This window comes from Sorex araneus, chromosome 8 (genome assembly GCF_027595985.1).
Source record: "Sorex araneus isolate mSorAra2 chromosome 8, mSorAra2.pri, whole genome shotgun sequence".
NCBI classification, from domain to species: Eukaryota; Metazoa; Chordata; class Mammalia; order Eulipotyphla; family Soricidae; genus Sorex; species Sorex araneus.
Window position 1 is genome coordinate 172,446 of NC_073309.1, and position 22,865 is coordinate 195,310.

Sequence of the window (22,865 nt, forward strand, 5' to 3'; positions counted from 1 at the left end):
GGCCACCTAGCAGTGGGAGCCGGCCGTTTCTGTTGGCTGTACCAGTTCCACTCACCCTGTGGGCTGCCCGCTTCCTGCAAGTGCCATCTGTGCCCTGGGTGTAAAACTTTGGCCTGTGGCCTGCACAGAGGTACCAAGCGTGGGCTTGGAGTGAGAGCCAGACGTGCTGTGTTTTCAGTACTCATCCCTTTGCCTGGAGTGCTTCCCTGTCAGGGAGGGGCGGTTGTGGCCAAGCACCAACTCCTGGGAGCAGAGTGGAGCTCCCACCCAGCAGACCCAGGGCAACCATCTGTCCAGAGAAGAGAAGAGAATCTGGAGGGCCGGAACAGGCTCCACTGTCCCACAGAGCCCTGCTGGTCACAGGACCAAGAGGACCAGCTCATGGATTGGCCCTCGAGCCTGGCTCCCACCCTGTGTCTGTGTAGCCGTCGGGCTCCACGCTACACACGAGACCCTGGAGAACAACTTTATTAGGCCAAGAGTAGTCATTTGCACATACAGAGCTGCTCAGCTACCCCATGCCGCCACCCCCGCACCTTGGGTATGAGAGTACAGTGGCACCTGATGCCCTGGGTGGCTGAGGTGTGGTGCCAGGCAGGCTGGTGGCAGTCTGCCCTAGCGTTATGCCTTCCAGACGAAGGAGTGAACGCTTACAGGACCAACCCTCTCCAGCTTTCCCAGGCCTGCAGCCTGCCATGTCCTCGTCCCTGAGATGAGACACCAGCATGGGATGGGTGCTTCCCCAGAGCCCCCCGCCCAGATTCCTCTGCTCCAGGCTCTCAGTGTCTTCCCAACCTTGTTTCCTTCCTGTGTCCCCGGTCTGCCTGTTGGCCCCCTGGATTTGTGCTTGTGCTGTGGCCCCTTTGGAATAACCCAAGGGCCCACAGGGGACAGTATGCTTCTTGGTTGGCAGCCAGCACTCTGTTCCCCCTCCACTCTGCTTCCTTCCCACTGCTGTTCCGCTTAAGGAATCCTGAGAGGGTCTTAGAGTGAATCTGACCCCGGGTGGACTCGGGGGCCAGGAGAGCTGTCTATAAATATATAGGCTGCGGGTGTGTTACATCGCGGTCTATGTATGAATGTACATGCACTCAGTACAGTTTTTCAGGGGCATCACTTGAAATCCAGCGTCCAGGTGTTGGGGACATAGAGGGACCGGGTCTGCCGGGCCCTGTGCGGGGTTGCGTTGAGGGCATCCACACTCTTGCGGCTAGAGTGTACCACATCGGCCACAAAGCTGGTGCAGTCACTGCAGACGTCCTTGAGCACGCCACCATGTGTGTAGAGGTGTGGGAACTCATCTTCCACGCTCTGCCACTGCGGCCCCTGCAGGGATCTGAGCAGATGGGTGTCAGGGAGGACCGCCCCGTCCTATCCACCATAGCCCTCACCCAGGACAGCAACCAACATGGGTCATGCCAGCAAAGACAACATGTTGGTGCTGACCATCCATGTGTACCTCACATTTTTGCCGTCAACCCCCAAGGCGATGCAGACCATCTCAGAAGCACCACCTGGCTTCCCATTACCCTGAAGTGTCCCAGCAGTTAGCACCGCCCCCGGCTCTGAGGTTACTGTCAAAGCCTGCCCACCAAGATGACCGCAACAAGGGACAAAGAAACGCACTGGAAGACATCTCTTCTTTGAGTAGGCGTGGCTTTCATGGCTGACCTCTTCAGAGGACCCTCAAAGCCCAGTGCGTAGACTGGGATGTGTGCGAGCTTCTTAGAAGGCATCTTCATCTAGAGTGAGAGAGGGGTGTCACCTCCAGGAGAGCTGGAGAGGCTGGGGTCGGAGCAAGAGCATACAGCAGACTTTCTCAAGGATGATCAAGCACCCTACCACATCAAGAGCACCAGAACACCCCCAGGAGGTGACAGGAAGGGAGGATTTGGCAACAGTGCTGCTTCTCAGAATCCTTTCAGCAGGGTCATGCCAAAGGGCTGAGGTGTAACATGCCACGTTTGGGGGGACATGTGGATGGAGCTAAGTGCCTCTTGCAAATCCTTACTTCTTGAGCTTTCTAGGCCTGGGACTGCACACTCATCAAAGATATATTTTTTTGGTTATGGACCACATCCTGCAGTGCTCAGGAATCACTCCTGCACTCAGGAATTACTCTTGGCAGTACTCAGGGAACCATATGGAATGCCAATGATTGAACCCAGGTCAGCTCCCCATTGTCCTCTCTCTCCAACCTAAAAGACATCTTGAATATGTGTGTCCTGCATGTAGATAGACACACTGAATGGTTGCTCTGTGGAGCTCTGCACATGTTCAAGTTGTCCTGACAAAGGGTAGACCCTCAAGGGGGAAGGACTGGGTTCTGGGCACCAAAATAGGGGCACTATAGCACACCACAAGTGTCTTTAGAAATGGGAATGGAAGGGCCAAAGTGATGGTACAGCAGGTAGGGTACTTGCTTGCATGTGGCTAACCTGGTCCAATCCCCACCACCACATATAGTCTCCTGAACCCATCAGGAATAATTCAGTGCAGACCCAGGAGTAACCCTTGAGCATCACTGCCTGTGGCAGCTAGACAAGAAGAAATGGGAGGTGGAGCAGCTTGGATGCAGGAGAGGGAGGAGGTACCTCCTGAAGGGATGCAGTGCCTATTCTGGCCCCCTGGGCATAAGCTCCCTCAGGCCCCAGACGACACTCACCTTTACGCTGCAGAGGCTGCACACGGCCCTAAAAGGGAGAGGAAAGCACACCAGGCTAAGTGTAGGTTAGCCCCCTAGCCCCCCCCCCCATATGTCCTCCACACAGTTGCCTGTCACCTCTCACTACTATACACCATCCGACCCAGAGGAACTGGGTGCTCAGTTTTATTTAGTTTTCTTTTTGGGCCACACCAACAAGTGCTCCAGGGCTATTTCCAATTCAGAGTTTAGGGAACACTCCTGGTGATGCTCAGAGGACCACATGGTACTAAGGCTCAAAAGAAGTGCTCAACTGGGGCTGGAGCGATAGCACAGCAGGTAGGGCGTTTGCCTTGCACGTGGCCGACCCAAGTTCGATCCCCGGCATCCCATATGGTCTCCCAAGCACCGCCAGAAGTAATTCCTGAGTGCAAAGCCAGGAGTAACCCCTGAGCATCGCTGGGTGTGACCCAAAAAGCAAAAAAATAAAGTGCTCAACTGTGGCACCAAAGCTATAAGACAGGAAGTGTAATAGTACAGCTAAGGGCACTTGCTTGCACACAGCCAACCCAGGTTCGATCACAGGCATCCCATATGGTCCCCAAGCATACTAGGAGTGATTCTTGAGTGCAGAGCCAGTAATAACCCCTGAACACAGCTGGATGTGGCCCAAACACGGAAAAGTGCTCAGCCACCAGGAGGAAGCCTCAAATACTGCCAGGTGTGGCCCAAAAACAAGTCAAAGAGTGACATTCAGTTATAAATAGCAAGTAACCCCTTTTCTGCCTCTCTGGCTCCAGCTCTGGGAAAACATTCACAAGATGCTGCTCGAGACAGCTACAAATCCAGCTGTGCTACAACAACCTGAGAAAGATGGGAATTACACATGCTCTGCACAGGACCCCTGTGGCTGTGCTCACAGTATCCACATTCACCTCGTCTTTTGAATTACTGCTGTTGCATGTAGTGTGGTTCAGACCTGGGCCTTCCCCAGACACAAGGCACACCCTCTACCACTGGAGATGTGTCTGAAGTCACTTCTTTAAATGAGCCACCATGTTCTTTTGCACCTATGTGCTGTGATTAATCAGCTTTCAAAATTTTGATTTTACTTTGCTGCATACCCATGTGATATCAACTCATGTCTTATGGCCAGAATCTGGTGTTTGGTCACTGGCATGTGTCTCCTTGACAGGAATGCTGCTCAACTATTCTATAGTTTTTTTCTGCAAGTTTTATCGGTTACTGAGGAGTTTTGAAATAAAAAAATAATTTTCTCTAGCAGAAGTTTTGGTCAATTTAGTATGTCCTTGCCATGATTTTATTTGTAGTTCTTGCACTTGGGTTCATGAACTTTTGTGTGGGTTCAGATCTTTCATCAATATTAAAAACCTTTTTCTATATGTAGCTCTCAGCTGGTGTTCACTGATCCCTGCTGGGGAACCATATGTGGTGTCAGGGATTGAATCTGGGCTCCACCATGCAAAGCATGTGTCAGTCTGAAGCTCTCTCCTGGATCATGAATAACATTCTTAGCCATAATTTATTTTCTTTCTTTTTTTTCCTTTTTTGTTGGCCATTATTTCTATGGAGGTTTTTTTTCTGCCCCACCCCTTCCTTTGGGACTTCAATAATATTTGCATATATTATCCCACATCAGTGTCTTATTTTTTTTCTTTTTTTCTTTTGGCCCACACTCAGCAGTGGTAAGGAATCTTCCTGGCTACTTAGGTGGAGCAGTGCCAGGGGCTGAGCCCAGAGTGGCTGTGTGCAAGGCAAAAGCCCTACCTGCTGTACTATATCGCCAACCCTTATTTAATTTTAAATGTATTTATTTTGTATTGTTAAGAGATCCAATCCAGGGCCTCAATCACACAAGTCAAGTGCTCCATTATATCCCTGGCCCACTTTTTTTATTTAAAATATTCTTGAGCCACATCTGGTAATGTCCACGGCTTACTCTTGGCTCTGTGCTTAGGGATCTCTCCTGGCAGGTTCAGGGGAACATAAGGTGATGGGGTTGAACCTGTGTTGGTCAAGTGCAAGGTAAATTCCCTACCCACAGGACTATGGCTCTGGCCCCATATTTTTTCATTCATTTTTTTTGTTTGCTTGCCGGGAGCATACCTAGCAGTGCTCAAGATTTACTCCTGGTTCTGAATTCAAGGGTCACTGCTGACAAACCTGAGGGACCATGCAGGGTACCAGGGATCTAACAGGTTGGCACATGCAGTGTAAGTGCCCTGCCTGCTGTTCTATGGCTCTAGCCCCCTAGCTTCCTTCTCCCCCTCACACGGGGCTCAGCCAGCTCCAGCTCTGGCTCCCACAGCCTCTGTTATTCCCGTGCCTGTCTGTGTGCTCTGCACTGTGGAGTGCCCAGGGTCCCTGCACGGGACTCTCCCCTTTGAGTATGCAGAGGCCTGTTGCAGCCTGTTTTCCGGCTTCTCCACTCTCCCTGAGTGTGATTCCTGATGCTACAAAAATGTTTCGAATTCACTTTCTGTGCTGAAGTTGTTGGGTTGGGAGAGGGAGGGGCATCATACCTGGTGGTATTCAGGGCTGACTCCTGGCTCTGCACACAGGAATCACTCCTGGAAGTTCTTGGGGGACCATGTGTGGTTCCGGAGACTGAACCCGGGTTGGCTGTGTTCAAGGCAAACACTCTACCCACTGTCCTGTCACTCCAGCCCCTGAGGTTGGTTCATCATTGGTATTTCAGGGAGAAGGCACCTACTCCGGTTCCTGTCAACCCAAATTGGTTGAAAATGGGGTCCCTTAGATAACTCAAGTTAAAACCAAACTAAGTAAAAACTTCTGATACTCCAGGGTTCAGCAGTGTGGACCCCATGCAAAGGGACATGAGCCTGCATTGCACAGCCTGGACCTAGCCAGAGGCTTACCTCTTGCAGAAGAGGCAGGTCGGCGGCCAGGAAAACAATGGGAACTTGGTCCGGCAGCAGCAGCACACCTGCAGGGGAAGGTGACTGAGGGCTGGTCCTCACTGCCCCATCCCGCTCCTGCTCCCAGGCCCTCACCTTCCCCTTCTTCAGGCTGCTGATCAGCTCTTTGTTGTGCAGGAACTTCTCCATCTCTGCTTTCACCAGCACACGGCGCACCTCCATCACCTCCTCCACTGTCAGGGCCAGGCTTTCCACAGGGTGGCTGAACTCCTGTAGGCAGGCCACAGGCGCTGGGGGCAGGGTCCCTGACCACCCCCCACCCCACTGAGTGCTCCTCCACACCCTGACCCATTCCCTCTGACTCCATTCCTTCTGATCCATCCTTCCAGACTCCCTCTAACCCATCCCCACCTTGGCCTTCGGGCAAACATCAGCTTCCACTTTGTTCCCACCTACAGCCACACCACGGCCTCTGGAGAACATCCTCCCAAAACTGCCTGATCAACAGGGCCGATGTGGAGTGCCCCCCAAACTCTCCAAGGCTGAACATAGAATTGGATCCCCCCAACACCCTTCTTTGTGAGACCAGAGCAGTGCCTAGGTTGGCAATGTGACTGTGCAGGAGAGGGCAGGGGTGTCTGGCTCGGGAGTGTGGCACAGCCGGGCCAGACCTGAGGGTACACTTCACTCTCAGTGAGCTGCTGGACTTTCTCCTTCAAGGACAGGGCCTGGACCCCAATCCCCACCCTGAGAGTGGCCATTGCAAGCCCCTGAGACCGAAGGAGCAGGGGAAAGTGTGCTGAGGACATGGCACAAAAGCCACTCAATCCGCAGAGCACAGACGGGTGAAGCGAGGGACCAGATGGAGGGCCCCAAGCAGGCCTGGGAGTTTCACATGGGACTATGGGCCTTGCATTGCAGCCGTAACCCCGGCCACCCACAGCCTTTAGAATGGCAACCGGCAGATGTGGGCCAACCTGCCACTCAGCTTGGAGCTCTGTCTCCAGGAAGTGCTCCTGGCAACAGCACAGTCCGCTCTCAGAGCCTCCCGGACATCCATGTACCCCTCAGCTACAGCACCTGTACTAATCCCGCTCAAGGGTCAGGTGCAAGTGGGGTTCAGACTGGCAAATCAGATGAGATTCCCCACTGCTGAGGGGGCAGGAGAGCTAAGGGGCTTCCTGCGGAGCTGGGTTCAACTCCCAGATACCACATATGGCTCCATGAGCACTGCCTGGTAGGGTACGCTTCCCCTTCCCAGAAGAGGGAAGTGTCAAGAGTCCCTGGTCTCCCAAGCCACACCCAAGGTCGGGAACCTGCCCTCTCAGACCTGGAACTGCAGAGCTCACAGGGCCCAGAGGGTGGCAGTAGAGAGCAGCGTCCTGAGATGACAGTTTACGGGCTCTAGCTGCCCAGGCCCCAAGCCTGGGGGTCGAGACCAGCAGGGTGGACACGACCTCTCTATGACACCACACCCTAGGGTGACCCCCGACAGGTAACATCCCTCTGCCACTCACCAGCCACCGGTGACTGGCATCTGGGGCTGTGCAGGCGGCGCCCTGGTGGCTGTGTGGCCGGGAGCTGGGGTCCAGCTGGGGTTGTGCAGTCACCCCTGGAGGAAGAGTGTGAAGTCAGGAGTCAGGCAGGGACCTGGAGTAAGGGGGTGGAGGGCAGCAGCAGGCTGGTCTGGGCACCACCCAACTCTGGAGGCAGGGCTGGGATCTCTGAGTCTGGGGGCACTCTGGGGAGGCAGGGCCTCCTCACAAAACAAAGTGAGTCTTGAACGGGGACTATCCAAATGGTGGCCAGAAGCGACGGGGCTGCTTAGGTGATCTTGAGGGCAGAGAAGAGCCTGTCCTGCCCAGGGAGAGGCCCCGAGAGGTGGCAGGAACTAGTTCTGTGTGGTCGGCGTGTGTCCTGCCCTCTGCTGCTGATGGGACAGGGGGCCTGTGAGGGCTAGGTGTCAGGCAGGTTCTGGATCTGCCTGTACAACACTCTGGATACTGTCCATGGGCAGAATTCAGTCTGTCCATCTATCTGCTTCTCAGACTCTTGCTCATCATCCCCTCGTTTGTCATCCATCCATCTGGCTAGCCTTATTTCTACAGGCCAATGTGTTAGTAGTAATTGGTAATAGAGCTATGGGAATTTTTCCCTTTGGGGCGGGGGCAGACCTGTGGTGCTCAGGAGTCACTCCCAATGGTACCTGGCCTAGTGGGGCCTAAGGGAGCCACGTGGAATTAAGGATGGAACTCGGGGTCTAAACTGTATCTCCAGGGGCTGGAGTGATAGCACAGCGGGTAGGGCATTTGCCTTGCACGCGGCCGACCCGGGTTCAAATCCCAGCATCCCATATGGTCCCCTGAGCACTGCCAGGGGTGATTCCTGAGTGCATGAGCCAGGAGTGACCCCTGTGCATTGCTGGGTGTGACCCAAAAAGCAAAAATAAATAAATTAATTAAATAAACTATATCTCCAGCTCTCTCAACTATATCTCCCGGAATCCAGAAATATTTCTGTTTTTAAAAAAGTGTTACACTGAATATGGGTCACTAATTTTTTGAGATCACACCTGCATTGCACAGGGGTTACTTGCACTCAGGAATTACTCCTGGCGGTGCTTGAGGGACCATATGAGATGCTGGGAATCGAATCCAGGTTGGCCACGTGCAAGGCAAACGCTCTACCCGCTGTGCTATCACTCCAGCCCCTGGGTCTCTAATATAATTTATTTTGGTTTTGGAGTCACACCCTCCGATGTTTAGGTTTAATCCTAGCTCTGCACACAGGGATTACTCCTGAAGTGCCTTAACCAGTGTCCTAATTCTCCAGCACCTTTAACTTAAAATTTTTAAGAGATTTTGGGCCACAGAAATAGTACAGCAGGTACTTGTCTTATCAGCACACAGCCAGCCTAGGTTTGATCCCCAGCATCCCATAAGGTCACATGCACTAACAGGAGTAATTCCTGAACCTCCTGAGTCCAGAGCCAGGAGCAAACCCTGAGCATCACGGGATGTGCCCAAAATCCAAGAGCATATCAATAAAAATATATTTTAAAGTTCAAATAGGGGCTGGAGCAATAGCACAATGGGTAGGGCATTTGCCTTGCACGAGGCCAACCAGGGTTCGATTCTCGGCATCCCATATGGTCCTCTGAGCATCGCCAGGAGTAATTCCTGAGTGCATAAGCCAGGAGTAACCCCTGTGCATCACTGGGTGTGACCCAAAAAGAAAAAAAATAAAAGTTAAATAAAGAGACTGGAGAGATAGCAGCCGAGCTTTTTGTCTTGCACGAAGCCAAGCCCCATCTCACCCCTGATACCACAAGGTCCCCAGACCCCACCAGGAGTCACCATGGAGCACAGAACCATGAGGAATCCCTGAGCACCAGCAGGTGTGGCCCAGCCCCACCCTCTCCCAAGACCACTGGGGCTGCAGCCTGAGGTGAGAATGGGCCTCAATGTCCTGTAAGCAGGAGGCAGGTGGGCAGGTGGCACTTGCCATGCTCCTGGGTGCTCGGCCTCCAGCTGTGTGCACTGCCTGCACGGGGCCTCGATGGCTGCAGGGCTCCTGCGGGCTGAGTGTCCAGCTGATGGCCAGAGGCCAGTTCCGTGCGAAGCTGGGCCAGATCATGCTCTGAGAAGGAGCGGTCACGCTTCAGGGTGCCTTCTGCACATGGAGAGTCCTCCTCCTGTAGACACAGTAAGCCCAGCCTGACCATCCACCCCAGTATGACCGTGCCCCTGCCACAGCCCAGTATGGGTTTGTGCCTCCCAGGCCTCCAAAGCATCCCCGGAGGCCAGTCTATGTGGCTCTCACCCTGGTCTCCTGGGCACAGAGGGCGCTCAGGTGGACCCTGTGGCCTGTCCACCACCAGGTTCTGCTCTCTAGCCCACCCTGCATCAGTACCCTGTGTGTGAGGACAGGTGGCCTGGGGCTGCCTTGCCACGTGGCTCCCGATGGAGCAGCAGGACTCAGTGCTCCAGCACCAGAGCCTGGCGCTGGCTCTGCTCAGCCACCCCATTCCTGGCTCTGACCTCGGATGTGTTCATCTCCTCCATCTCAGCCAAGGTGGGCGCCTTCAGCAGCACCCGGGGCCGAGGGCGCAGGGTGCTGCCCGCAGCATCCGGGACAGAGAGGTTGATGCAGGAGGCGGCCTTGAGATCCCCAGAGCAGGCATCGAGGATGCAGGGCAAGGAGCCAAACCCTGAGGGAGCGGTGGAGTGGAAAATGGGGAGAGAGGACAGGACAGAGCCCTGGAGGGGGAGAGGGAGGTGGGGGCAGGGCGGGGTCCCCCAGGAGGGCACCAGGGCACTGGGAGGAAGGCAGAGGATAAGCGGCTGGTCAGCGCAGGGCCCAGGGGAGGGCACAGGACGAGACGAGGGACGAGGGGTGCTCACCCCGGGCCCCCACAGGGCGCAGCCGCCGCTCCTGCTTGATCTCTTCCAGGATCTTCTCGTGCAAGCTCCGCTGCTTCTGGGGCAAGGGGCGCAGCCTTCTCTCCGAGACCTGCACATCATAGACGGGGGACCCCCAGGATCCAGCACTGCAAAGGGACGACCCCGGAGCTGACCTTTGACCCTCCTATGAGCACTCTGGGTAGAGGTCAGGTACCTGTTTTAGGGGGGGCCGGGAGCGGATGAAGTCCAGAATGAGCTCGTGTGCATCCTTCTTCACCCGGGGAGGGATGTCCCCATTGACCTGTGGGGATACGGGCAGCCAAGACAGGCCATGGGGGGATGGCCCAACAGTGGCCTCCATGGCCTCACGCCTTCATTAGTCACATCTCCAATTTTCACATGGAGAGGGGGAATCAATCCTTCTTGTTTGTTTGGGGGTCACATTTAGTGTAACGGGAGCTGTTTGTGGCTCTACTTCGCAGGGAACTCTCGGTGCCAGAGGCCATCTCCTGCATCCAGAGCGTTTGCTCTGGCCCTGGGATTATCTCCCCAGCCCTCAATGACGTTTTAAAGCACTGCTACCACATGGCCAGGGCCGGAGGGCTCAGAAAGCACCGAGACCTCAGCTCCTGCCCATTCTCCAGGACCCTCCAGATCTCTCTCCCTCACCAGGATCGCTGTGCGCCCCCCGCCCCCCGCCCCAGGCCTGTTAGCAGGCCTATGTTCAGATACAGGCTAAAGAGCAGGAACTGCAGAGCCTCAGAGAAAGCAAGGTGGAAGTAGGCTCCCAGCTCACTGAGACCTGGACAAGCTTCCCCTCACTCACCATGACCTGGCGCAGCTTGTAGTTTCTGGCCCGGATGTCCTGCATTAGCATCTCGAAGGGGGTGAGCTGGAACTCAGTGGGCAGAGGGTTGAACTCCTGCTCCTGCACCTTCTTGAGCTTCACTCCATGGCGAAGTTCCCGCATGAGCTGGACCCAGAGGCGAGTCTGGACCAGAGAAAATGGAAATAGCCTTAACCCCTCAGACAGACCATGTGCCCTGCATGTGTCCAGTGGGGTTGCTCTCTCACCCAGTCGGTGTGCCCCAGGTGATCAAGCTCTGCCAGGGGTTTCTCTGCCTGAGGCTCCTCTTCCCGGAGCTTCCGCAGCATCTGTCAAAGTAGAGGAAGGAGCTATGAGTGTATGGCCCAAGTCCTTCCCTCACAGGTTCCCCTTCAACTGAGCCAAGGCCCTGGGGCTCAGAAGTCCATCTGGAGAAGCCAAGTCGTCCGCTTGGACACAGAGGACATGAGACACCGCAGCTCTAACAGCTTCTCCCAGGACGGGGCAGTTACAGAAACTTCTATATGCAAAGGAAGCCATGTCTTTTCACCCATCCCACAGGCCCTAGGGACATACTGCATCCCTGAGACACTGCACCCCTGACTGAGACACACACTGCACCTCTGACTGAGACACACACTGTACCTCTGACTGAGACACACACTGCACCCCTGACTGAGACACACACTGCACCCCTGACTGGGATACACACTGCACCCCTGACTGAGACACATACTGCACCCCTGACTGAGACACACACAGTACCCCTGAGACACATACTGCACCCCTGACTGAGACACTGCACCCTACTGGGATACACACTGCACCCAACTGAGACACACACTGTACCTCTGACTGAGACACACACTGTACCCCTGACTGCGACATACATTGCCCTCCTGAGACACACACTGCATCTCTGACTGAGACACACTGCACTGTGGAGCATGGTGACAAACACTGGTGCAGATAAGACTCAACCTTGCAAGGCGACCCAGAATAAAGCCTCACAAGAGGGATTATCTGGGCAAAGTTGGCCAGAACAGGGTGTCAGCCAGCACCAGGTGTTTGGCCTTGAGCCTCACTCGCCCTCCTGGTCACGTAAGCCCCAGACACAGAAACCATCACGCATGCTTAGCAAGTCTCCTAACTGCAGCATCTAGCCTTGATGGGGATCGGACCAGGGCAAAGCAGAGTTGGAGAGGTGACACGCCAATAATGCTGAACTTCATGTGACTGGACTTTCTTGCACGCTGAGACCTCCCCTATAGAATATGTGTGTATCTGGCAATACAGTGAACAGCCATCAGCTGCTCCTGGAGGGTGTTTCTCCGCGTGCCCATCACCCTCCACCCCACGTCTGCCTGGACCCGGAGCACAGCGTGTCCAGGCACATTGGGGGAAAACTGTTCCCCAACACTGCACCTCTCCCTGAGACACTGCTCACACAAGAGCATCTGTGGGCCCAGAAGCCTCGTCCCCATGTGTGGAGAACCCCCAGCTGAGAGCACTGCTGCTCGGGTGTCTCTCTCAGCCTCTCTAATTGGGTCGCAGCTAGCCTCAGAACAGCCAGAGCTGCTTCTGCACGCATGAGCCAGCAGGAGTCTGCATTTCTCAGCACTGTGTGGACTCTGGCTCCGTGAACGTTTTCTGTACTTGCCTTTCCTTACTTCAGTATTTCTGGTTCCTGGCACAGCATGGCACAGTCTAGGTCTTAAATGTTGGTTGGATGGTGAATGAGTGAATGGTGGATGGATAGTGGGTAGATGGACGGATGGATAATGGGATGTATGGGAACACAGCAGGGTGGATGGAGGGTTTGATAAACGGTCAAGGCTACAGATAAGTGGATGGGTGGGTGCATGAGACGGTGTTACTACACAATCCAGGATACAGTCTCAGATATGTATTTTGGGGCTGGGAAAAGGTCATCAAGACACATCCAAGAAGGATATCAGAACATGAGGGACTTCTATGCTAAGAACCTGGGAAGAAGCTGTTAGATTCTGTTGCTGTTTCCTTGGACCACGGCAGGAGGCAAGGGTCTTGCTCACGCCCTCCCATTCTGGACAAGACTGTCCTTTAACACCCCACAGCCAAGACAGAACCAGGAATCTTTCACCCAGTCATCCACCAAACTGCCGTAGAAACGTGGTCACAGAAACGTGGTCTTTGCTGCGAAGGGGTCAGCGAGCAGTCTCTCTCCCCTGTGCAGACCTCCCGCCCACCACTGTGTCTCGGAACTGCTCCTGGGTCTGAGAAGCAGGAGGTCAAGGTGGGCCACGTGTGTCTGTGGGGAGAGCCACGCCCTGAAGGGGGAGGCCTGGGTGGAGGCCACACCGCTGCATGCAGCCCACTGGCTCCTTGCAGAACGGGGGGGGAGCCCGGCCGCGGGGGCTGGGCCTGGCTGCAGGGGCCCCTTCAGGCACCAACTTCCCAGAGCGGGTGCGGGCCCTCACCTCCTTGGCCTCGTGGACCCTGGCCAGAAAGGCCTGCAGCTCCAGCGTCTCCACGAAGAGCGCACGGCACACAGCCTGGTAGTGGCTCTGCGCGCCTCGGGGGTCCGTGAGGCGGAGGGCACACAGCCGCATGGCCTGCGCGAAGGTGCGCACCACACGCGGGCCCTCGGGCCCCTCATCCTCCTCCTCCGGCCCGCCGTAGCCCTCGTCGGCGCCACCGCCGCCATCTGTGTCCTCGCAGTCGTTGTTGGCCATGAGGTCGATGAGCCGCTCCAGCTGCGGGCTCAGCTCTCGCTCCTCGCTCTCGTCCAGCCCCCAGTCCAGCGCTCGGTAGATGGCGAAGCCCAGGGACTGCACCATCTGCAGGATGGGGCGACAGGTCATGGGGTCACGCTCAGGCGAGACCGGCAGAAGCCCCAGAGGACACCAAGAGCACGGGTCAGCAGCTGGAGGCAGTCAGGCCGGATCCACCTGGGCGGGCAGGGGGCTGCAAAGGCCTGCGTTCTTCGTTGTTTTAGGGTCACACCTGGCAGTGCTCAGGGCTGGTTTCTGGCTCTGCACTCCAGGATCGCTCCTAGCGGGGCTCCAGGGGACCCTACGTAGTACTGGGGATCAAATCCAAGTCAGCCACATGTAAGGCCAAGCACTGGCCGGCTGACCTCCCTCTCCAGCCCCAGTGCCTGCGTTCTCAACTGTAGTGTCAATACATGGTGCGTGTGTTTATGAAGTATACTCCAGGAACTTAAGAGACACAACCTACCTAACTTTAGCTTTTAAGAGAATTTAAGAGCAGGTCTCAAATCACAGACCAGTAGATTCATTATTGCTGGAATAATTGCTGGAGTACTTATCATGAAGCACTTGAATTTATACAAAGTGACACCCCTCATATTTCTTTATGTGGTTCTGGGACCAAACCCAGGAGCTCACACAAAGGGCATGTCTACCAGTGAGCAGCATCCCAGCACCTCACTTAAATATTTTAAACTGCATGTTAACTTCAATGTATGCAAATTTAACCAGGAAAAAACTGTGTGCCCAGTGAGAGGGCCTAGTAGGGTTGGGAGGCCACAGGTGGTACAAGGGACAGAAATGGGGTCAGCATGTGGCAAGCAAGTCCTTGCTCTGTGCTTCTCCATGGCCCCTCACAGTAGATTAAGCAGAAAGGACCCGGTTCCTGCTCCCACCTAGGCAGAGGAGAGGAACCTGGGGGTGACCAGCTGCATCGGCTGGAGCAGCTCTCCTGGAACTCTGACCCTGCATGGGTGGCTGGAGTCAGCTGGGGCCTGGGAGGGCCTGCGAGGCAGAATCTGTCTCCCTGCATGGGGGGCACGACCACTAGTGCTCAGGAACAAAGACCCAAGGGACACCAGCCGACAGGTGGACAAGCCCCAGGACAATGGGTCCCCAGAAGGTGTCCTGTGTCTGAGGACAGCTGGCCTGCCCCTGATAACCCCAACTGAACCTTTTCCTAGGGCTGAAGTAGGCACTAAGAAGATGGTGCAGTGAACTTCTGTTACTTCTCACCCCTCTAGGCCTGGTCCTGTTCCCGCCACTCGAGCCACCACCCCAGTGCTGATCCACCCATCGAGCAAGCAGTATGCCACGGGAAGGGTTAACTTGAAGTGAGTACTTATCTGATGCTACTGTTTAAAGCTCCTCTGTGCCCAGCCAGAGATTCCGGAAACTCCCTGAAAAGTAAAGAGCACTAGCCTTCCCATTAGGAGAATCTGGGCCAGGAGCCAGCCTCAGAAACTCCAGCTACTGAGGATCGCAGCAAAAGGACAGCAGGGAGGGCACTTGCCTTGCATGCAGCTGACCCAGGTTCAGTCCCCAGCATCCCATATGGTCCCCTGAGCACCTCCAGGAGTGATTCCTGAGTGCAGAGTGGGAAGTAAACCCTGAGCATCACTAGGTGTAGCCCCAAAACAAAAAAGAAACTTCATGGGGCTGGAGCGATAGCACAGTGGGTAGGGCATTTGCCTTGACATGCCTGACCCTGGGTTCGATTCCCAGCATCCCATATGTCCCCTGAGCACCGCCAGGAATAATTCCTGAGTGTAGAGCCAGGAGTAACCCCTGTGCTTTGCCAGGTGTGACTCAGAAAGAAAAGAAAAAGAGGAGACTAATACCCAAGAACCGTAGAAATAAGTACCAGGAGGTTGACCCCATGGCTTCTCGGCTGGCCTCACGTTCCGGGGAAAGGGCAACTCAGAGAAGCGATCACCAACTACATTGTAGTTGAAGGCCATGTGGGGGAAAGGAGTTGCGGGCTGAATGAGGGCTAGAGACTGAGCACAGCGGCCACTCAACACCTTTGTTGCAAACCACAACAGCTAATTAGAGAGAGAGAACAGAAGGGAATGCCCTGCCACAGTGGCTGGGTGGGGTGGGGGGGAGATGGGAGTGGGGAGGGTGGGAGGGACGCCGGGTTTACGGGTGGTGGAGAATGGGCACTGGTGAAGGGATGGGTTCCCGAACTTTGTATGAGGGAAGTATAAGCACAAAAGTGTATAAATCTGTAACTGTACCCTCACGGTGATTCTCTAATTAAAAATAAATAAATTATAAAAAAAAAAAAAAAAAAAAAAAGAAAGAAAAGAAAAAGAAACTTCAGCTGTTTCCTAGCTCAGATTCCAGAACTACAGGGTTACTACGGGGACACGGTTTGGGGTGGCTAGAGTGAGGGTGCAAGAGACAGTTGAGCAGCTGAGTATGACTTGCTGGAGTTCAGTTTGGTACTGCACCTGAATGGTATCTGAGCCTAAACAAGGAGGCAGTGGCAGACAGCAAGTCCACCTCAGAGATTGGCCTGATCTTCCAGTAATTGCCGGCCCCTCCCTACCCGATGCCCTCTGTCCAGGGAGCAGAAGAGCAGACGCCCTCCCTCGGGCAAGCAGAAGCTTGGGGAGGGGAAAGGTTCAGAGGCTGGGAGGTGTGGCCCAAATCCCTCCAAAGTAGTATTTTAAATACAAGTACCTGAGCTTCTGAGCTGGCTGGTGACCCCACCATCGTGGCAGACTCTGTAGTGGGAGAAAACAGTGACTAAGTGCACACAGAGGTACTCCCCCGGGGCTCAGTCTGACTGTACCCCGACACAGCCCCATCAGCACTCCAGTCTACTGGAAACCCAGAAGGCCGCCAACAGAGAACAGAACAATCACTTACATGAACTCCCACACGCAGCAGCAGCCAACAGAGCTCCCAAAGGACCCCTGGACTGGACATGTGGTTAGTGGCAGATGGGGAAGTGGGGAGAAGGTCTGTTCTGGTGCACACACACACCTCCCTGCACACCCTGCACCCCTGCATACCCACACTTTTGCATGAACCTACACCCGTGCCCCTGCACACACTAGCTCCCTGCATGCACCCCTACACGTACCCTTGCACACACCTGACATACCCAGTACACACTAGCTCCCCTGCATGTACCCGCTGGATATACCCCTAAACACAACCATACTGCTTTACATATTGGCTTGCAGTATGGGGAATGTTACAGGTCAAGAAATTAAGTTGAGGGGCTGGAGCAATAGTACAGTGGATAGCACGTTTGCCTTGCACATGGTCGATTCGGGTTTGATTCCCAGCATACCATATGGTCCTCTGAGCACCGCCAGGAGTAATTCCTGAGTGCAGAGCCAGGAGTTAACCCCTGTGCATCGTCAGGTGTGACCCAAAAAGCAAAAAAAAAAACAAAAAACAAAAAACACAGAAACAAAACAAAATTAAGGTGGAGCTGGAGAGACAATGCAGTGTACAGGGCATTTGCCTTGTAAACACAGGACCCGAGTTCGATCTCAGGCATCCCTTTGGTCCCCAGAGCACTACTAGGAGTGTTTCCTGAGTGAAGAGCAAAGAGTAACCTTTGAGCACTGAGAGGTGTGGCTCAAAAATTAAGGACTATGGGGGCTGGAGAGATAGCACAGCGGGTAGGGCGTTTGCCTTGCACGCGGCCGACCCGGGTTCAAATCCCAGCATCCCATATGGTCCCCTGAGCACGGCCAGGGGTAATTCCTGAGTGCAGAGCCAGGAGTAACCACTGTGCATCGCCAGGTGTGACCCAAAAAGCAAAAAAAAAAAAAAATTAAGGACTATGTGTGTGTGTGTGAGCATGTCCATTATACACACTCTGTGGCTGGTGCACACAAATGTTTGCAAGTACATTCTGGATTGTACATGTGTCTGCTTACACAGCACACTGTGTGTAGGTATACAAACAGGTGTGTGTATATGTGTTGTGGGCTGTGTGTATGTGTCCTGTGTACCACACATGTATAATTTGTGTACATGCCAGTGTATTTGTGCACGTGTACACACATGTGGTGTGTAGAATATAAACTGTGCATGTGTGCAGCATGGGCGTGCATGTTGTATACCGTGTGCACCATGCATGAATGTGAAGTGTCTTGCAGTGTCCATCTGTGTGTGGTTGTGGGGGAGGAGCAAGAGAGACAGACACCTCTCGGTTTCTATCACAATTCAGTACGGAGGGGATGGGGAGAATAGTGAATGGGTCTAACAGCCCATGACAGACCCTGGTTCATTCTCTGGCACCAGATATAGTCGACCTACCACAGGAGCACAAAGCCAGGAGTAAGCCCTCTGCACCACTGGGTATGGCTCGAAACCTAAAAAAACAGGTAGGATTGAAAGGCCAGAGAGATAGCACAATGGGTAAGGCACTAGTCTTGCACAAAGCCGACCTGGGGGCAATCCTTGGTATCCCATATGGTTACTTGAGCCAGCCGGGGCTGATCCCTGAACACAGACCCAGGAATAACGCCTACCCTCAAGCACTGATGGGTGTGACCAAAATTAAAAAAAAGAGGTAGGACTGAGGACAGGAACTTGTGGTCCAGAGCAAACACAGACTTTGGAATCAGATCAGCCCCGTGCCCAAGAGCACCAACTGCCAGGACGCTCAGAGCACAGGCTGCCCAAGAGACCACAAAGGCCGTGTTTGCTCACGTCCAGTCCTGAACTGACAGTGGAGACCAGCTCTGTTGTTGAGAGACAGATTTTATGTCCTGAACTAAGGAAAATGGCAGGTCCAGCAGCTGTTCAGAGAGAAGCTGGGGAGTGAGGGGTGGGAGAGGAGAGCAGAGGGCGGCTGCAGAGCTGCAGCAGGGCCTGTGTGTGGTGGCTCGCACACTTGGCCCCCTTCACAGCCCCCAAATTGGAGCCGGGGCCCCATGGCCACCTTGATCAGAGATGGACAGGCATGTCCACATGCCAGCAGATCCTGGGTCATCCCGAGAAGGCCCCCAGCCTTCTGGGTGCTTCCTCCACACACGGGCCAGCAACAGCAAACTCGGCATCTCGGCGATCATGTGACTGTTCCCTGTGGCCCTCACTGGGCTCCAGAGAGGGAGGGGTCTGCCCATGCCAGACTTCACCCCTCACTAGCCTGATGCTGAGCTACGGTCAGCCAGCCCGGGGTCCTCACGGGGCTGGGCACCCCTTCCTCAGGGCAGCAGCACACAGTGTCCCAGTGTGGCCAGAGCGGGTGCAGGCCCGGCTGTCCGTCTGTGCTGAACTGCCACAGCCACGCTTGGTGGCGCAGTGGGACCCAGAGCACGGACCGGCGGTCCCCACCTGCTGCCTTGATGGGCCTCACTGAGGAGCGGTGGGGGCAGTGCGAGGCCCTGGAATCTTTGCTGGAAGGGACCGATGGCCTGAGTGTGCAGCCCGCCAAGGGACGGACTCGGGGTGAGCCTGGATCAGAGCAGACTGCTCTCCACACATCGCCAGCTCCAGGGCTCACCCCAAAGGCTCCAGCCTGCCCGCAACACCAGGGACCCTCGGGGCGACTGTCCAAATGCACCCACAAACCTGCTGGGGCTCATGGCAGGAGCCTGAGGTGTCTCCGATGCCTCAGCTGGCAGGTTCTCTTGGGGGGGCACAGCCCCCCGTGATCTCCCCAGGAGCTTGGTCACGAGCCATAGACACCACCAACCTGTGAGGTCGCCCCCCACTCAGAGACAGGTGCAGGGAGTAAGGCTGGTGCACCCCCAGGCACCCCCAGCCCCTAACTCCCCCCGACTGTGCTGGGTCTCGTTCCTTCCTCCCCCCCTGGGGAAGCAAAGGGGCTCCCTCTCCACCCGGGTCTGCGCTGGGTGCCAGGGTCCCTGGACGGGGCCCGTGATCGGGGGGAGGAGGACCCAGGAGCTGCAGGTGAGGTCCATCAAAGAGTTTCTGCCACAGAAATGGGAGGACAGACACAGGAAGAAGCAGCCCGCACTTCTGCCGGGGAAGAGAGACTGATCTATCCATGGTGGTCCTGAGCCATGCTCGGGTGAGTCCTGGTGACCCCCTTTGGGGACTGTGCTCTAATCCCACATACAAGCCCCATTCTGGCCCAACACTCATGGCCAGGACACAGGCCCTGCCGCAGAGCAGAAGGCCTTGGGCTTGATCCCAGCTACAGTCTACATTTGCAGCCTGGGAGACGGGGGCACTGACATAGGGTGTCCTGCGCCCCTCAGCTTACGGAAGGGCACGTTCCCAGCGCAGCCCAGCCAGCCTGGCCCTGGACTCAGCAGCAAGGGAAGGGAAGGGGACATCCTGAATGACTTACTTTACAAATCTACTTTTAAAATTTCACCGAAAAGGGGAGCTGGAGTGATAGCACAGCGGGTAGGGCGTTTGCCTTGCACGCGGCCGACCCGGGTTCGAATCCCAGCATCCCATATGGTCCCCTGAGCACCGCCAGGGGTGATTCCTGAGTGCATGAGCCAGGAGTGACCCCTGTGCATCGCCGGGTGTGACCCAAAAAAAAAAGCAAAAAAAAAAAAAATTTCACCGAAAAGGACAGTGAGATAATACTGCAGGGAGGGCATTTGCCTTGCACATGGCTGACCCAGATTTGTTCCCCAGCACCCCATTCGGACCCCTAAGCACCACCTGCAGAGCCAGGAGTGGCCCCAAAGCCCAAATATATAAGCAAGTAAATAAAAGGCAGGTTCAATTGAGCTGCACCTCTGGCCATACATGTCCCCAAACACAACCAGATGTGGCTCCTATAAACAACAGATAGGGGGGCTGAGACAATACAGGGCCAAGGGACGTGCCTCCCACGGAGTCACCCCAGATAGACCCTGAGCCCTGGGTCTATCTGGACCCAGTGACGCTGGAGCACCAAGCCAGGAGTAGCCCAAGTACTGCCACGTGTGACCCCAAAATGAACCAATGAGACCTGGGACAGACAAGCAAGAGGCTGTTCCTGGTCACTTAGGACAGGCCTACATAGCCCACAGTGCCACCGTGTGCCCAGCACCAGGGCACGTGGCCTGTGCAACAGGAGGGGCCTCCAGGGTCAGTACAGAATGTCACGGCTGCCCCAGCATGCTGGCCAGCAAAGTGGGCACAGCTGCCCCTGGGCCAGGCCTGGGGCCGTCTCCCTGTCCGGGAGGTTGTTCTGCGGCTGTTTCTCTATATCAGGCTACAGGTGAAACTTCGGGGCCACAGTCAGCACCCGTGGATGACGAGTGGGGGTATCACGGCACGTGGCACCCCATCCCTGTTCAGGGGTAGCCTCAAAAATTCAGGCAGAGGAAAAGCAGCATGAGGGGTCAGGAGGGACAGGCACCCCAAGAGAGAGGTAGAGCAGAGGCAGACAGACTGCGTGGGGGCGCCCAGCCGTGCCACACAGGCAGCCAAGGGACCAAGACCACAGGAGGATCTTGGGTACAGCCGCGCCAGCTGATCAGCCAAGAGCATCTAAGGAAGTGCATGCAAGGAGAGGCCAAATGCACTTCTTACCTCAGCGGTCTAAAAATAAACCCGGGGGGAGGGGCAGGGCACACCCAGTGGTGGTCTGCAGTCACCCCTGCCCTGTGCTCAGGGGAACGTGTGGTGCCCACAGGCACTGAGCTCTCTCTCCACCCTCCCTCCCCCACCTGGCGATTGTATTAACAGGCTTAGAAGTAACTTCACCTGTCCCCTTTGTAACCGTGGAGAAGCCTCAGCATAGCTTATGAGGCATGTTATGGCCAACCCCAGACTGTGTGTGCTCAGATAAAATCATTCATTCCCCAAGCGTGACTGTGGTCTTGCTTCTTCAGAATGTCATCTTAGGGGTCAGAGAAATAGTACAAAGTACCGTAGGCAGGGTGCTTGCCTTGCCCCATCCCTGGCACCACATATGGTCCCCTGAGCACAGGGTCGGGAGTAAGACCTGAGCACCTTCCCTACCCCCAAAATAGAGTTATCTTAAGCATTTGCTTACTACCTAGATTTATGAAACTACAAAGGAAGGGGGCGGGGCCTGATTTCTATTTACTGCAAGAAATCAAGACGCATCTCTCAGCAATTTCCCAATCAACCAAGTCCCAGAGATAAGGCTGGCCTCTGGCAAGAGGGAGGGGGCTGATCCGAATTACAGCTGATTCACAAAAGTTCAACAAGGGCACAGGAAAGTTCCAGAATCTATTTCCCTCAATCTTTGAAGAGGCAGCAAGTCCCAACACTGGCCCACCTTCCCAGGACATGTTCAAGGGAGCAATGAAAGATCACAAGGGACAGAAAACCGAGCACCGCTGGCTCCTCCCGGGCAGGTGACAGCAGATGACTCAGAAAGAGCTTTGACCCCAGCCTGGGGTGAGCATGTGGCTGCAGCTGGGTGGGCCAGGGCCAGGGAGATGGAGCCAGCCCTGCCTGGGCTCTGGCCGGCAGCACCTGGGCCGAGCTATTTCCCCAGAGAGGAAGATGCAGCTCGGGACAGCCCGACCTCCAGGCCCCAATGCTCCTTCCCACTGGACCGGGACACCGGTGCCGTTTGTGCAAATACAGCTGGGGAGAGTGACCGCGAGAGGGGGAGGTGCAAGTCCAGGGCAGCCTCCGCCCGCCGGGCAGGGGAGGAGGAAGCGGTGGCTCCCAGTGCTAAGTCACCCACCGGCGCGCGTCTCTCCAGGGCTAGTGCCCGGCCCTGGGCCTAAGGCCAGGCGCAGCAGCCCGGACTCCACACACCCGCCCCGCCGCGGGCCCGCGGGGAAGGGGTGGGGTCCCTGCGCCACGGAGGGGGCGCGCCCGGCCCGGCCCGCCCCGCGCGCCCCGGCCCGCTCACCCGCCGCGCCCGCGGCCCCCGGCTCCGGCCGGGCGCCCACCGAGCCGTCCCTGCGCAGCACGAGGTCCGCCGTGTCCCGGATGCGCCGGCCGGCGCCCGGCGCGCCCCGCAGCCCGCGGCAGCCCTGGAAGCACACGGCCCACGCCTGCTCCTCGTTGATGGGCTGCTCGTACGCCTTCAGCACCGCCTCCAGGGACAGCTCCGCCGGCTCCGGCCCGCCCGCGCCCCCCGCCCGCGCCCCCGCCGCGGCCGCGCCGCAGCCGCCCGCCCGGGCCATGGCCCCATCATCGCCGCCGCGCGCCGCCGGCCCCGCGCTCCGTCTCCATAACAGCGCCGCGCGGGTGGGGGCGGGGCCGGGCCGGGGCGGAGCCGGCGGGAGGGGCGGGGCAGGGCGAGGGACCGCGCCGCGCTGCAGGTGGGGGCGGGGCCGGCCCGGTGGGCGGGGCGGGGCCGGCCCGGTGGGCGGGGCGGGGCAGGGAGAGGGACCGCGCCGCGCCGCAGGTGGACATGCAGGGGGCGGGGTCAGCGCTTATAAGGGCGGGGCTTAAGGGGCGTGGTCATCC

At 56.2% G+C, this 22,865-nt stretch overlaps 1 protein-coding gene across 3 annotated transcripts; it reads right to left on the reverse strand.

Moving 5' to 3' along the window:
* Positions 1–452: 452 nt before the first annotated feature.
* SPIRE2 (spire type actin nucleation factor 2) lies at positions 453–22,591 on the reverse strand. 3 transcript variants are annotated; one of them, XM_055145895.1, is made up of 15 exons: positions 22,303–22,591; positions 16,212–16,255; positions 13,233–13,592; positions 11,022–11,102; positions 10,774–10,938; positions 10,162–10,248; positions 9,948–10,056; positions 9,585–9,754; positions 9,049–9,238; positions 7,062–7,156; positions 5,680–5,814; positions 5,545–5,612; positions 2,666–2,693; positions 1,627–1,742; positions 453–1,336 (listed from the first exon to the last, which is right to left on the reverse strand). In XM_055145895.1, exons 1-15 carry the CDS (start codon positions 22,577–22,579, stop codon positions 1,114–1,116), a joined length of 2,148 nt encoding a protein of 715 aa, XP_055001870.1. In that variant the 5' UTR covers positions 22,580–22,591; the 3' UTR covers positions 453–1,113. The 3 variants fall into 3 exon arrangements, with proteins under 3 accessions (XP_055001870.1, XP_055001869.1, XP_055001868.1); XM_055145894.1 differs by lacking the exon at positions 16,212–16,255 and having other exon boundaries at positions 22,303–22,434; XM_055145893.1 differs by lacking the exon at positions 1,627–1,742 and having other exon boundaries at positions 1,162–1,336; positions 22,303–22,587.
* Positions 22,592–22,865: the final 274 nt, after the last annotated feature.

Excerpts from the sequence above, each read along its gene's own strand:
- SPIRE2 (XM_055145895.1), bottom strand. The coding sequence starts at position 22,579 with ATGGCCCGGGCGGGCGGCTGCGGCGCGGCCGCGGCGGGGGCGCGGGCG. Across the intron at positions 9,239-9,584 it reads AGGAGATGAACACATCCGAG|GAGGAGGACTCTCCATGTGC; the intron begins GTCAGAGCCAGG and ends CTGTGTCTACAG. Across the intron at positions 1,743-2,665 it reads GCAGCCTCTGCAGCGTAAAG|ATGAAGATGCCTTCTAAGAA; the intron begins GTGAGTGTCGTC and ends CTCTCACTCTAG.